This window comes from Barbus barbus (assembly GCF_936440315.1).
Source record: "Barbus barbus genome assembly, chromosome: 10".
Lineage (NCBI taxonomy): Eukaryota > Metazoa > Chordata > Actinopteri > Cypriniformes > Cyprinidae > Barbus > Barbus barbus.
Genome location: NC_136738.1, coordinates 22,463,853 through 22,479,926, shown reverse-complemented (window position 1 = coordinate 22,479,926; position 16,074 = coordinate 22,463,853). Strand labels below are relative to the sequence as shown.

Genomic DNA, 16,074 nt, shown 5'->3' with positions numbered 1-16,074 from the left:
AAATAACTTAGGTCCTACAGTATGTTCATAAGTAGTTTATAGTAATGAAACAGAGATATTAAAAACTGGCCAAAACAAGAACTTATTATTGAGATACCTGAAATATGATGTATGCATTTCAAGCGAAATCAAATTTGATTTACTGCAAACAAACAGTTGAACTGAAGACCAATGAATGTACCATCACGTGATCTGTGTTCCGTTGCCTAGCAATAATATTTGCAAACAAGTAGTTATCTTGGCAACCAGTTCTCAGCAGTCTGGGGTCGTCCTGCACTGAGAAAATCCTACATCGCTTGCTACTAATAATGGCTTTACCAATGTTGCCTGGAAATTCAGTCAATAGAAATGTAAGTGATACCAAAATTATCTATAGAACTGTGCTGTCTGTGTTGAGGAAAAATAACTTTATGTGAATAAGGGCTCTTTAAGTATCGCTAGCTATGTTAGTAGAGCGGTCTGCTAATATTTACTTATAAAAATGAAAATATTAAAGTGTGTGTGTAATTTTCTATTTAGTTAAGTAACGTTAGCGAGTTCATTTATGTGCTGCCAAATTCACAACCTTCAGTGAAGTTATGCTTTCAACCATAAATTACTGACGAAGAAAACCTAAAACACATAAAATGGATACAGATGATAGACAAGTTAAGATTCTGTCATAAAATTATGAAAAGAGTTTACAGTGTCATTTTATTGTCTCTTCATTATTTTCCAGCTTGGAAAAGACAAATTTCATAAATCCCAGCATTTTGATTATTCAAATGGAGTAGCCATGATGGTTGGGTCTGAGAAACCAGGCATTGGAGGAGAACTTCTCCTGGGGCAGAGAGCAAGACCCAAGTATTCACTTTTTCCAAAGGGAGAGGGCAGCGATGCTCCGGCATGGATTGCTTTTGACAAACAGGTTTGTCATTATTATGCGGGAACATAATATAGCCATTTTACCTATAGTGCTGTGCAAAGTATATTCATTTTCCATGCTATTTTCTTACTTGAAGGTCCTGTGTTTTGATGCTTATTTCCAAGAAGCTGTACCTCAGAGGAGGGAAGAAAAATATAGAGTGCGAAAGTGCAAGATTTACTTCTATCTGGAGGATGATACCATACAAGTAGTGGAGCCAGAGCTCAAAAACAGTGGGATCCCACAGGGTAAACCATCAGAATCAAATCTATAGCATCCTGATTAATGACAAACCAAACCAGTAAAAACATCCTGTTTAAATCCATCTGTTCTACTCCTATGTAGGAACCCTGATTCGGAGGCACCGCATTTCTCTCCCAGCTCCTAAAGATGATTGCTTTTACAATGTGCACCATTTTAACATCAATCAGGAAATAGTGTTCTATAACAGAACCTTTATTATTACGGATTGTGACCCCTTCACACGCAACTTCTTGATAAAAATGGGGGTGCGCCAAAACCCCCCTGCTTCTACGCCAGCAGATCCCTATTCCACCCATCGACAAGAAGTAAGAAAGCACCATGTGTCTGTCTATATAGCAATATCAATACTTCAATATTATACTGTTTCTTTCCCTCTCACAGATGGAGGAGAGCATGAAGCCGCTACGGCCGTATGAAAGAATAGATACCCTGAAGCAGTTTTTGGAACATGACTGCAAAGTCTTGCGCTTCTACTGCTACTGGGATGATACTGAGAGCATGTTTGGAGACTCCAGAGAGCTGATCTTGCATTACTTCCTGGCAGATGACACAATGGAAATTTACGAAGTTGTCCTTCCAAACTCTGGTCGAGATACTATCCCTAAATTTCTGCACAGGGGCAAGCTTCCCAAGGTCTGTAAAAAACAGCACTGCAAAAAAAAAAAAAAAAAAAAACATTAACATATCCATAATTTATTAACAGATCTTGATAATAAGAAGAAATGTTTCTTGAGCACTAAATTCAGCTTTGCTATCACATTTTAAAATATATTCAAATATAAAATAGTTATTTTATATTATTATAATATTTCACAATATTACTGTTTGTACTGTATTTTGATCAAATATTTACAGAGGTCATGAATTCGATGAATGTGTTTGAAAGATCTGAAATTAAATGGTTACTGTTCAATCCAGTTTAGTGGTTATCAGTTCCTCTCTACTCTTTTGCTTGGACAAATTTCTCCATTCTCCATGCCAAGCTTTTATCCAGACTGACAGGGCTGAAAGAACATCCAACTTCCCTAAAGCACTTTACAGTTTCCTCCCTGCTTGTTTTGCAGTCTAAATTCATTATGAAGGAAGTTCAGGTTTTTTATTCTGTTGTCATGTAGTCTTGTCACTTATTCTGTTGCCTTTCACTAAATGTCATCTAAAATGGTTTTGTGGGAATCACCCAGTGAGAAAATAATTATGAAACCATTAGCAAATTTCACTTGTCCTTCAAGTTATGAAAAATTTTAATTATTTTGCTCTTGATTGTGTCAAACAGCATGCCCCTATTCCCAAACGTCAGCCTGGAGAAGTAACGGACCGCACAGTCCTCAATGTATTTGGACCAGTCGGACAAGGAGGACGCTACATTTTGGATAGCCTCAAGGTAAGTACTGACTAAAATATGGTCCATTATCAATGCCCTTAGGAATTTCATAACAATTGTTTATTGTTATAAATACAATTTTTAATTAGTTAAGAAGCCAATTCTATCAGTTTTAATGGACTAGTATGTCAATGTTTCCTTAACATTTTACAGACTGGATCAGTAGAAGAAGAATTCTACAAAGACTGTGACCTGACCATTGGAGGCATCATTAATGTGTGGGGTCGTAGGATGTTGATATGTGACTGCGACAACTTCACTAAAGAGTATTATCGCTCTAAATATGGTGTTGGTGAGTTACATCATGACTCAAAGGGAGGAAGAAGTATTTATGTTTTTATCGGTGATAACATTATATTTGATTAATATGTTCTAATTCATGCTCTGTGTGAATGAAAACAATTTAATTCCAGCCAAAAGAGAGTATAACCATTATTTTCGTATTATTATTTATGTGTACTATTATTAAATTATTAGAATATTTATAGTATAAAATAGAACAAGAGAATAGGTTATTTTTATTATTATGTGGTTTAAAAAAAATTGGAGGGAGGGGTTTGGCACCACTATCAATGACCACATGATGTCAGTATTGAGTTTCACCTGTGACTTTAGGACTATGTCATGAACTCATATTTGTTTTGATTGCTACAAACAAACTCTCTACAGCATGTGCAATCTTATGCTCTAACTGCTTTTTGTAGTAAACTGTGAAAAGACAATTTACATACAACCCCTCATTCTCAGTACACATTGCATCTGTGTGGCCTGACAAGCTGTTCATAATTTTCGGTATTCCTGTCGTAAATCCCACGTCTCTATGAGAGCCTAATGTTCCCTAGTATGCTTTCATCTCTGTGAATAACTGTCGGAATAGCACGCATTGAACGACAGAAGACTAAAGGAGCAGAACTGATTGACACCTCAAGGTGACTCAGTTTTTGGACAGCAGATATGAGCAATGACCGGCCTGGCCTCTTTATCTTCAAAAGCCTGGACATGAGAAGCACACGAGCTCCATGCCAGCGGTAACACAATACGGGTGCGCGTGCATCTGTCTGCTGCGGCATTATGCCGGTCGAAGAGATCATAGCATTAGTTACACATGAGCCTAATGGAGCTGGGGTTGACACATGCTCTGATGAAGCACTTATCCGTTTCTCAGAGGTTAAGAGGTTGCAGATTGAATTCATATGGGTAAATGCAACCTGTCTGGCCTCACTTCCGGTTTTCCATGCATATGTCTGCTTAAATGTGTGTGTGGTTTTGATGTTTTCTTCCTATGTGGCTTCACAGAGGACTTCACACCTGTCTCATACCGGGCCTCGCTCCCTCCTAAAACAGCCAGACAACTGCCACCCTACAATGGATTTGGATCTGAGGAAGATTCGATGTGCTCCTGTCAGGGTTTGCTGCTTAAACCTCCACAGAAGGATTTCAAGAAGCTTATGGAAAAAGACAGGTAACCAGTGGAGCTAATCTCCCTTAGGACATCCAGAGTGTATGCTTCCCTTTAATTTAAAACCATTAATATTAGATCAAAACAACATGTCAGACCTTACTGGCTTTCTGATCATTTTGACAGAAGACATTAGAACCTTGTCTGTCCTACTAAATCATGCTTCATCAGTTAAGTGCAGCTCTTTGCAATACAGCACATGGATGAACACATGCCCCTTATAAATAATCAGAAGCTCAAATGCAAATCTCACCATACTTCCGATGTAAAACACACTTTCAGTCAGTTTATTATTATACATTGTTTTAACAGTGCTTTGCTTCCAAATATAATCCCAGAACCAGTATCACACTGCAGATTGCTGTCTCGCTCAGTTTGCTTTGAACAATACATGTCAGACATTGGCAGGCTTAAAGTTTGAAGGGAAAAAGAATGCTCTTCTAAGTGAAGGGTTCTTTTATAGATAGCAATAACCTCAAAGCAGCTAAGTGACAGGACTAATAAGCAAGGACCCATCCTGATCTTGTCAGTCCAGTGAACTAAATAAATATTTATAGAATAGTCACTGTAAGTTGGAAAGAGAAAAACAAACTTTCTAGCAAAGTTAGGGAGTCCATTAGTATAGTGAGCATATAAGAAAACTTGGCACAATTGTGTCACATCCAATTGGTCTGTTCAGTCTATGAGGCTGTCTCACGTCGGAATTTTAAACAGCCATTACGTGTCTGCAGTGTCACATGACCCTTCAAAATCTTTATTTCATGCTGATTTGTGCACAAATTTGTATTTTGAAGAAGAAAGTAAGTCACACAGGTTGGGAACATCTTGAGAGAAAGTATGACAGAATTACAGAATTTTTAGGTTTGGGTGAACTATCTCTTCAAAATAACCATTTTAAAGCTGCAGTCCGTAAGTCTTGCCTCTTTGTCGCCATCTCTGTTGAAAACCTGGTATTGCAGTCAGGTGCGGAATTATCTTTATTACGTGGGCTGTACTCTGGCACGGCTTCAGCGTGGATGAATCTAATGTTTTGAGGTGAATGTGTACAAATGTCTTTTATTCAGTGTACAAATAGTATAGGATAAATAAATACTTGTTAAAATTAGAATAGCTATTTTGTTATTTAGTTGGCAAAAACGTGGTGCGTCTACATGATTAGTTTGATTTTAAAGTGCCAAATCAATGATACATTTTTTATTCTATTCATTCCTGTCTATTGTAACAAAACATTCCTCAGCCAGATGATGAATTAAACTTTTTTCTCAACTTTAGGCAAGGTCTGGTTAGCAATGTGTTGAGATTTGTGGCGAAAATGCTGACAGACAGTCCTATCGACAAGGGACGTGTTTTTATCATATATGTCTACCTCAGTGATGACACCATAGCAGTCTTTGAACCTCCTCAGAGAAACTCAGGTACTGCCATCCTGTTCCTTTAAATTCAGATCAGATAAAAACATAATTAAGATTCTACCTAATGTTATTCCATTGTTCTTGTGTTTAAGGTGTGATTGGGGGTACGTTTTTCAAGAGAGGTCGAGTGAAAAAGCCAGGACAGGAGCTGTTTAAGAGTGAGCTGTCCGAGTATTTCACAGCTCAGGATTTGTATGTGGGAGCTCGGCTGGATCTGAACAATCAGCCCTTCCAGCTGCTGGAAGCTGATGAATTTACATTCAACTACATGGAGCAGCATGCAGATGAGGTAACATACAAAAATCCTAAAGTCTCTTATGTTTTGATTAAAATTGTTTTAAACAGAAACTTCAATTAACTCCCTTCACTTGTGTTTCTCAATTACTTAGTTCCCCAAGGCCAATATTGGCACCATTATTAGCAAGGTAAAATCCATCAGTGAGGAAGAGCAGAAGAAAGTAAAACAGTTCTTCACCATGAGTGACCCAAGCAACACTGGCTTCATTCCATATGAGTCATTTAGGTAAGAAGGCAGCCAAAAATACACAAATAAAAGGTACATAACACCTTGTTCTAGCCTGCCACATAATTTATTTTGAGTGCAATTTTGGCTTAGACTCACTGAATTTGAGATTTTATTGTGGGTGGGATTACCTACAGAAATAGAACTGACTGGCAAAATGTCCTGTCGCAGTTGTGGTTGATTGGGGACAAAACTTGGAGTTCTTTTGGTTGCTGTGCCTAGTGCAAACTGTACTAAATTCTAATTCCTAACATACACATCACGGTTGTGTTATAAAAAAACACATTGTCAAATAAAAGGAGTAAAAGCCCTGTTAAAAACAAAACACAGCATATGCTGGTATTTAGGTATGTTTTGAAGCATGGCAGCTGCTTTGAGCTGGTCCTTAGTTGGTCATGAGCTGGTTTATGCTGGTCATGTACTGGTCCTAAACTGTTCCTAAGCAACTAGCTCCTGCTCAGGACCAGCTCATAACCAGTTTATAACCAGCTCAGGGCCAGCTTAAACTAGCTCATTACCAAATAAGGGCCAGCTGCTAAGCTTGAAAATACATACCCAGTACACTATTTAGTTTGACAGTGCACAAGCAATCAGTAAATGGTTGTGCTCTTCACAGGACTCTGTTGGCTGAAATGGACGTTCGGTTGTCTGAACATGAGATCATAACGCTGGGTCGCAATTATTCATCGCGGGAACAGCCAGAGGTGGACTTGGGCCTCATGCTTGCTGTGGCTCAGGATCAGCTAAAGAAGAAAAACTTTGAGAACTTCACGGATATGATTCGAGCTTTCACACATGAGGACCGGGACAGGTAGCACTCAAGCAGGGTTCACTTTCTGTCTCAAATATAACTTTTTAAAATAGATTTTCTTGTATTTAATTAATTGTGCACATAGGGCTGTCAGTATATACAAATACTTCAAATATTTATTCTTATGATTTATTTGTGAGTCGCGTTACAAATTTCACATTTAGAATTTGCTGCTTATGTTTAGTTTCAAAATGGCATAATTTTTTGTGCATTCAGTTCCTCTTGGAAAGGAAATAAAATATCAAACATTTTGCTACTATTTAGTATACATTTTACTTTGTAATATTGTTTTGGTTTACATGTTTCCAGATTTTAATTCAATTTTGAAAACCATATTTGTTTTGATATGGTCTTGGACCCCCATTTGGACCCCACTGAATTTAAACATAATTGTTCTCATAAACGTTGTCCTAATATATACACTATATTGCCAAAAGTATTGGGCCACCCCCTTCTAATGAACATGTTTGACTACTTTAGTTATTTCTATGAGTACAAATCTTAATGTTAAAGCATATAATGATATTCTAGGGAATTGCGTGCTTCTAATTTTATAGCAACAGTTTGGACAGGACCCTTTTTTATTCTAACATGACAGTGTCTCTGTGTATAAGGCACGGTTCAAAAAGACATGATTGATTCAGTCAGTGTGGAAGAACTTGACTGGTCTGCAGAAAGCCAAGTCCTAATCCCAGCTGAACACCTCTGGTGTGACTTTATATGCAGACCTTGAGCCAAAAACTCATCACCAAACACCAATGACTTGTACATAAGGGTGCTGTCATTTTAGACACGTCCAAAACTGTTGCAACAGAGATGGAAATACAATTTTTAAATAAATGAATTATGTTTCCATCTTTGTTGCCACAGTTTTGTTAGTGGCTTTTTCTGTTCTAAAGAAGGGGGTGTCCCAACACTTTTGTCCTTATAGTGTCTATACAAGTCATTGGTGTTTGGTGATGAGTTTTTGGCTCAAGGTCTGCATATAAAGTCACACCAGAGGTGTTCAGCTGGGATTAGGACTTGGCTTTCTGCAGACCAGTCAAGTTCTTCCACACTGACTGAATCAATCATGTCTTTTTGAACTGTGTTTTCTTCAATCTGTTACTTGTAAGCACCCTGTCGCAGTATATGCACATGACTAAATGTATATAATAAGAAATCAACATTGACATAAACAGGCATTCATACAGAACCACAAAATCATTCCCGGTTGTTCCGTAAGGACACCCTATCTCAGCTATTCAGAGTCACGCAGGCACTGATGTGGACCACTAACAATCACGGTGAGGTAGAATAACCATCAATCTGCTTTAGATTGAGGGGGAGCGATTAGTTCCAGCGGTTCAAGTGAAGCATTGGAAACAGATGAAGACCTGTGGCATGTTGCAGGCAGGGGAAATAGATGAGGAAGAATGCCAACAGGTCAACGTGCTTGTCCTGTTTTGTGGTCCTGTGGAAAGTTTAGTTATTTTACGATGTTCTGAAAATAATGAACCAGGAATGTCTGCAGCTGTCCGTCATGAACTCCATAAGAAAATTGAACATGATAATAATTTTTGAATAGATTATTTTCTAATGTATTTTTTAATTTGTACCATTCAAAAGTTTGGGGTCAATACTTTATAAAGAAATTAACTTTTTTATTCAGCAAGGATGCATTACATTGCTTAAAAGTAACAGTGAAGCCATTTGTATTACAAATTGTTAATTGTAATTCAAATAAATACTTTGAACATTTTTGAAAAGAGACACTCAAAAAAACATCATTCAAAAACAATAAATTCTACAGATTATATAGCTTGATTTATGTTCTTTTGATTTAGTTAATATAAGGTAATTGATAAAGAAAATCTATTTATGGCATATTTTTGACAGCATCCTCATTTTACAGCATTTTTACACAAGTGCCTTGCAGGTAGGTTTCTTGAAGCATCTTGGAGATGTTGCCACAGTTCTTCTGGATTTAGTCTGTCTCAGTTTGTTCTGTTTCTTCATGTCATTCCAGACAGACTGGATGATGATAGTGAGATCAGATCTCTGTGTGGAGCACTGGCTGTTGTCAGACTTCAAACAAAAATCTCACTGGATTACTCCAATTAATAGCAAAATTAATGTTTGGAAATGTATACTGATATTTCCTACTGACAATAACGCAAAAGATAGAAATAAGTGACTTAAAGGGTTACTCCACCCCAAAATGAAAATTTTGTCATTGATCACTTACCCCCATGTCATTCCAAACCCGTAAAAGCTTTGTTCATCTTCGGAACACAATTTAAGATATTTTAGATGAAAACCGGGAGGCTTGTGACTGTCCCATTGACTGCCAAACAATTAACACTGTCGAGGCAGAAATGTGGCAGAAAAGTATAAAAAACATCATCAGAATAGTCCATCTGCCATCAGTGGTTCAACCATAATGTTACGAAGCAACGAGAATACTTTTTGTACGCAAAGAAAACAAAAACAAAAAAAAACTACTTTATTCAACAATTTGTCTCCTCTTGTGTCAGTGTAGTGCCGTTTTTGGATAATATATTAAATTGTGTTCCGAAGATGAACAAAGCTTTTACGGGTTTGGAACAACTTGAGGGTGATTAATGACAACATTTTCATTCTGGGGTGGAGCAACCCTTTAAAACCATTTTTCAGCTGGTGAAAATACTAGTGTTCTAATAATTTTGGTCACCACTGTGTATGTGTATGTATATATATATATATATATATATATATATGTGTGTGTAAATATATATGTGTATTAGAGCTGAACGATTAATCGTTAAAAGATCGCGATCTCAATTCAAACACTCACGTGATTTCATTTCTCAATATCAACGATTCAAAATATAGCAAATCACCTTTTAAAAGTAATTCGCGCTTCAAATAACGTTTGTGTAGTTTACAATGTTTAGACACTAGGTGGAGAGTGACTGTTAAAAATGTATTTATTGAATCATTAATTTAAGAGATTTGTTAAAAAAATGCTGATTCATCCAGTAATGAAACAAGTGAAGTATTTAAGTGAGTCATTGAATCATTCATTCAAACCAATTTTTCATAATTTTAATATTAAAAATTGGTTTAGTTAAATATTTTATATATTTAAATTAACAATTAAAAATGAATTAAACACTCTTAAACTGACTGCAGCAATTAATATTTTGTCTCAACCTTTTGTAAATGATGTGTTAATTTAAGTTCAGAATCGTGGGAATATCTTGATCACAATTTGAGACAAAAAAAAAATTGTGATTCACAATTTATTCAGAATCATGCAGCTCTAATGTGTACAGTATATATATATATATATTACAGAATGTGTTGACGTGAGTTACTTATTCTTCTTTCTGTCTTATTTCTGTCTACTCAAATGGTGCTGCTGTAGATCTGGACACCTCTCTTCTAAAGAGGCACAGATCATCTTTAAAGCCTTCCGACTGCCCCTGTCTGATGACCTACAACGAGCCCTCCTCGAAAAGTAGGGTCAACAGAGCAAAACTCCCATTTATTATCCAAGAAACATTTCACCACAACACATCCTTATTGTTTGCATCTCTCATGCTCGCATCCAGGTTTCAAGATGAGTCTGAGAAGATTGACTATCATGCCTTCCTCTCCAGTATCAACTGGAGAGAAAACCCCGCCCCTGCAGTGCTTCCAGATGTCACCGTGAAGGTGAGTTTAAAATCGGTCTGGATGACATGTCATTTGTTCTATCACCAAACACATATTTTGAGATGTCATTCTATGTCTTTTGCTAAAGCGGCCACATGTACATGAGAGTGTTTGTGTCAGGGTCCAGGCCCTGGTAACCTGTGGGCCCCACAAGCTTTGAGCACCTCCAAGCCTCATCTCAAGTAAATCAGCCTTGGGAAAAACCCATTCAACAACTACTCTGAAGTGGAGCTTTTATTACAACGCAGTAATTTAGCATGCCTCCTTGGAGCCTAAGCAGAACCATCTGCTCACTGACTCACAGCCTTCCAGTTGTGCTGGGTCTTAACAATCCAGCAGGGGGAACCAGCAGTCGATTTGTCTGTATAGTTTCTCACCGCTGTCTTTTCAATGTAATCAAGGCTTTTAGGACCATACATAGCGATTCCAAGATGGATCTATAAGAAGCAAGCCAGGCTGTGTGATTCTGTGTTTTTTTGCTTTGCTTACTCATTTCTCATAGCTCATTTCACTGTGTTTATTGACTGCTAAATTTGCCAGTTTCCAGCCATTTCCTGTGGCCCTCACTGAACCTAATCTAGCAGCCATTACAATGGTGAATTGCCCTGCATTTATCAAATACTTCTCAGTATGAAAGAAAGAAGAATAAGACCACAAGACCACACTGAAACTGTAAGGATCGACCGGTCGGTCTAATCGGTCTAGTCTAGTGACTTGAGCCATGTTTCATAAAAACCACATGAAGCTCTGTGCATAAAAAGTATGTATACTTGCTATATGTTACATATGTGACAGGATAACCAGATGCCTTGGATTTCCAGGGACGTCAATATGCACTGATATCCAGTGTTATGTTAGATTTATTTATATTATAGTATTTATTCATATCATTATAGTGTACGATTATAGTATTTATTCATATTTTGAATTAGCTTCAGCTTTGTATTTTTAGTTTTATATATCATTTTAGTCATTTTGTTGTCTTTGTCATTTTAAATTAAATTTAGATTTTTTTAAAATATTTATATTTAGCTTTCATTTATTTTTGTTTACGTTTTAGTCATTTTTGTACTTCAGTTTAAGTTTTTTTTTATGTCTATTTAATTAACAAAAAGATTTTTAATCATTTTAGGTTTAGTTAACATTGTTTTTCGACAAACATTAGTTTAAGGAAAGCGAGTTACGGTCCTTGCACACTCCAGTCCGAAAATTTCGCACACTAAAAAAATTAATGCAACTTCACGTAGTGTCAATAACGCTTACACTCTGCCTCCGAAACTTTCGCCCGTCATAAAAAATTTGATCTGGTTCGATTTTCTGCATTTTTCACATCCATAGCAAGCATTTTGAGAGGTGTTTTGACACATCTGACTGTGTGCAAAGTTTGGATGATGAATATGAAAAAACGCATATGAAAATTAAGGACCTTTACTCTGAACAGTTTTTACAGTTCGTAAGTGTTGATGACCACTAATTTACAGTATTAGAGTAAGATATACAATAACTCATCACAGTTCTACATTTACCATGTTCAAATCACACAAAACTGTCCCCCTTTTTGAATTCATAGATAATAACATTGAATATTTTAGTGATATATAGACTGTTGAACTAAAAATGTTCCCAGTTTCATTTGAGAAATCTGGTCACCTTAACATTTTGAGCAATAAAAAATCTTATCTGCAGCAATTCTTTTAAAAAGATTATTACATGTCTGATTTACTGAACCACGCAGTCGTTAAACATTTGTCATATATTTTTAAATAGCAAGTACAAGACATTTACCATGTGCTAAAGTCAATCCGGCCTGATAAATCTATGTCTTGGTTCACCTTAATTTGCAGAGACATGAAATGAGAGTGCCAGCTAAACATGTGTGCTCCAGGAACCTCTGAGAGCTGTTTCTCAAACCCTGTCGTGCTGTTGTTTTCAGTTTGACGCAGACTGGAGAGGAGACGCTGCAGACCCTGCAGTTAAAACCATCAACTACTCGCTCCTTCTGGAGGACGTCTTTGGCAGCGCCACGAACATTAATGACAGCTGAGAACATAACATGAGAAAGTAAAGAAATCTGCTCGACTTTTGTGTATTGCGCTGATTAAATTCACATTGTTGCACATCGTTGTTTCTGATGTGCTGCATGTATGTCATAATACCGTTTATGTGTATTTTTTATTCAACATAAAATCAAAAACATGCTGGAATGAGAGAGCTGTTTGGAAGGGCCTTATGTGCCTTGGGACCAAGCGTGGAGCAGTTAAAAACATGAGCCGCTAAATCAAACCATATTTCATATACAGGCAGACAGACATGCACATTTGCCATGATTATGTGGATAAAGCTGTCAATATAATACAACAACATGCCATAGGCATTTGAGAGAAAATAACTGCCCTCTATACAGTACCCAAACTCAGATTTCCCAAAGGTCTTTTCATGGTTTAGTTAAAGGAAACAAGCGTTTTTTTTCCCATAGTAAAATGGAAAGGTCCGACATCCTCATTTTATAACCTACATTAGCTGTTCACGCTCTGATCTGGCACATTATGCAACTGATAAATGCTGATGCTGTATATAAAAAGAGAGGTTGAGCGTGTCTGTAATCAGAGCTTTAGCGATCAAGGCCTCAGTTCCTGGCCAAGACAAAAGAAGTGCATTACATCACACCGGTATTATCAAGTCTTCATTCCTAGCCTTCACACTTACTAAAATATTAGCCTCATGAGTTAGCAGGCTTCTGTCCGAAACAAAGGCTGACGGATCTAGGACATTTTTAGCCTGTCTCCAGTGAATGGGGAATTAGGACACACTTTAACATCCCAGAATGCAACAACGACCCTGGTTACATCTGGTATTAACATCCATCTAAATAGCCTACAAGAACAAAATCTGTGCAAAAAACTGTTTTGGAATCGGATGATCGCTCAAACCACATTTTGAAATATTCAAAAATCATGTGATCACATTGTATTTGTAGTGTAAATACTAATGTGTCACAGGCAATAATAAGGAACATATATTTTCTGCAAAACAAAGTCTGCTCAATTAATAAATATAGATTATATTTAAGCATGTACATTCTCATTTAATAAAGGTACTCAATTAGTTAACTATAAAAGCATGAAGCTTAAAATTTTCAGATCAACAAGATGTTAATGTCAGGTGTAAACATTACCTTAACATTATCAGTACTGTTTTAATGTATGTCTGGAGCACATTAATGGCACAGAGGTGAAATCCTAAAAATAACGTACTGTATAAACAATAATCAGGGGTGCAAACTTATCACCTTTCGGCGAAATTCGCCGTTTTCATCTTGAAATAGGTCATTCACGTGAATCGTGTAGATCTGTAAAAAAAGAAAAAAAAAAAAAAAAAGAAAATGGTGGTGGGTCGGGGTCGGGGTCGGGGTCGTCTTCGTTGTATCTGTGAGTCATCTGTCACGTCACCTGTAGCGTTTTTTCCCCTGTTGGCAAAGGAATGGACCCGCCCTACTCTGCCTCTGATTGGCTTACCTTAATATTCTTTCCCTCATCCACCCAATTTCACTCGTGAAGCCTAATTTTAGACGCTGCAGGCAACTGTCTGTATTTCCAGAGGCTACGTAAAACGTGAAGGAACAGGCTAACGGCAAGCAACTTATTTTTTGAAGTAATTAGCCTGTTTGTAGCTAGCAAAATTAAGTTCGCTGTAGAGCAGGACGGAATGCATTTGTATCTGCTGTAAATTATGGTGGTCCAGTATAAATTGTGTTTTTTTTGCTTGAGGCTACTGTTGCGATCGATATGAAGATTGTAAGTTACGTAATCGCTACATTAGAAGTCGATTTGAGAACTGTTCGACCTACAAGTAAAGCATACCGTTTAATGAACAGTAATATTAGTATCACTCAGCTGAAGTGGAGGCAGCGCTAACGTTACCTGAGCCTGTAACAGCCTGTTTCAAGACGGAGAAACACCTCGCGTTTACTCAGCTGCTGCAAAAAGTGCTGAAATGAAGATTTACAGTGGTTTATTTGCCCTCACTAAGTTCATGTAACATCTTAACAACAATCCTTGTTGATTGTAGACCGTAGTTGTCGCTCAAACGTCTTTTAATCATATAAAGGTGTTTATCCTTGAATGGTGCACTGCAAAAAATGCTTTCCTACTTAAGAGTTTTTGTCTTGTTTCTAGTCCAAATATCTACAAATTCTTAAATCAAGAAGCATTTTCTTGACAAAGAAAAATGATTGTCTTGTTTTCAGAATGTCAAAATTCAAAAAGTCAAAATTTAGTTTTTCCTTACAAAAACGAGCAAAATAATCTGCCAATGGGGTAAGAAAATTTAAACCAAAAACAAGATTATTTTGACTCTTGATTTATTTTTTTCTGAATTTTTTATTTAAGATAAGATTTTTTTTTATTAGATATCTGGACTGGAAACAAGGGGAAAAAAGGTAAGAAAAGCATTTTTTGCAGTGTGTAACATTTTCTCCCTATAAAGCAGTTTGACTTGCCATTGTGTGTGAAATGTGCTATGTGAATTAACCTGCCTTTACTTTTAACTTTTGTCCTGTGTTTGTGTTTGTGTGTGTGGTGTGGGGTGGGGGTTAGTTTGTCACCTTTTTCACACCTGACGAGTTTGCACCCCTGAATAATAATGTAAGGCCTGATATCAAACATGCATCTGATCTCCACTGCCAGTATATTCCATATAGGAATATCACCTGCGGTCATATTAGCAATAGGCCTAATGTTAGTTCAGAGAATTTTTGCAGGCAAAAAAGGTTGTCAATAGTGTGCAGAAATGTATAAGCACAGTAATTTCTGTTGCTTAATACACTCTATATTCGACTACAAATTATTGATATAGACAGCATAAATTGTTAAAGGATTAGTTCACTTTTAAAAAAAACTTTTGCTGATAATTTACTCACCCCCATGTCATCCAAGATGTCCATGTCTTTCTTTCTTCAGTCGAAAAGAAATTAAGGTTTTTGATGAAAACATTTCTCCATAAAATGGAGTTCATTGGGACCCAAACGGTGATGTACACTCGGTACTTCCGCCTACCTCAACCGTGACCTTTTCCACGTAATTGCGTATTACGTGACGTCACGAACGCGCATCACAGAACAGAGCAAGGCGAGCATTTGTGCTTATAAAACTTAAACTTTTTTATTTATTTTTGAAATGACCGATCGTTTCGCTAGATAAGACCCTTATTCATCGTCTGGTATCGTTTAAAGCCCTTTGAAGCTGCACTGAAACTGTCATTTGGACCTTGAACCGTTTGGGTCCCATTGAAGTCCATTATATGGAGAAATGTTTTCATCAAAAACCTTAATTTCTTTTCGACTGAAGAAAGAAAGACATGGACATCTTGGATGATATGGGGGTGAGTAAATTATCAGCAAAAGTTTTTTTAAAAGTGAACTAATCCTTTAAGAGACTTAGAGCGGTCAATTTAGCTCAATTTTGCAGACATAAAAGGTCCATTGTCCATTCTAGTGTAGCAATGCAAGAAACACTCAGACAGCAGTCACATTTTACACAAAGACGCTGGTTGGTCAAAGTGGGGACTTTTTGTGACCAACTTGAACACGAGCGAACACGATTTTTTTCGCCCTCAGGTAAAACTGTCGAATGCACTTATTCTGA

The 16,074-nt window shown here is 37.0% G+C and overlaps 1 protein-coding gene across 1 annotated transcript; it reads left to right on the top strand.

The window, feature by feature from the left end:
* The first annotated feature begins 199 nt into the window (after positions 1-199).
* Positions 200-12,584, top strand: efhc2 (EF-hand domain (C-terminal) containing 2). Its single transcript, XM_079426908.1, has 15 exons — positions 200-350; positions 719-907; positions 1,002-1,152; positions 1,250-1,473; positions 1,550-1,801; positions 2,442-2,549; positions 2,703-2,841; positions 3,846-4,011; positions 5,281-5,423; positions 5,513-5,709; positions 5,810-5,943; positions 6,560-6,754; positions 10,143-10,235; positions 10,330-10,432; positions 12,366-12,584. Exons 1-15 carry the CDS (start codon positions 309-311, stop codon positions 12,474-12,476), a joined length of 2,247 nt encoding a protein of 748 aa, XP_079283034.1. The 5' UTR covers positions 200-308; the 3' UTR covers positions 12,477-12,584.
* The last annotated feature ends 3,490 nt before the right edge of the window (positions 12,585-16,074 follow it).

Coding starts and splice junctions, on each gene's coding strand:
- efhc2 (XM_079426908.1), top strand. CDS start 309: ATGGCTTTACCAATGTTGCCTGGAAATTCAGTCAATAGAAAT. Junction 2,550..2,702: donor ACATTTTGGATAGCCTCAAG/GTAAGTACTGAC, acceptor AACATTTTACAG/ACTGGATCAGTAGAAGAAGA. Junction 5,944..6,559: donor ATTCCATATGAGTCATTTAG/GTAAGAAGGCAG, acceptor TGCTCTTCACAG/GACTCTGTTGGCTGAAATGG.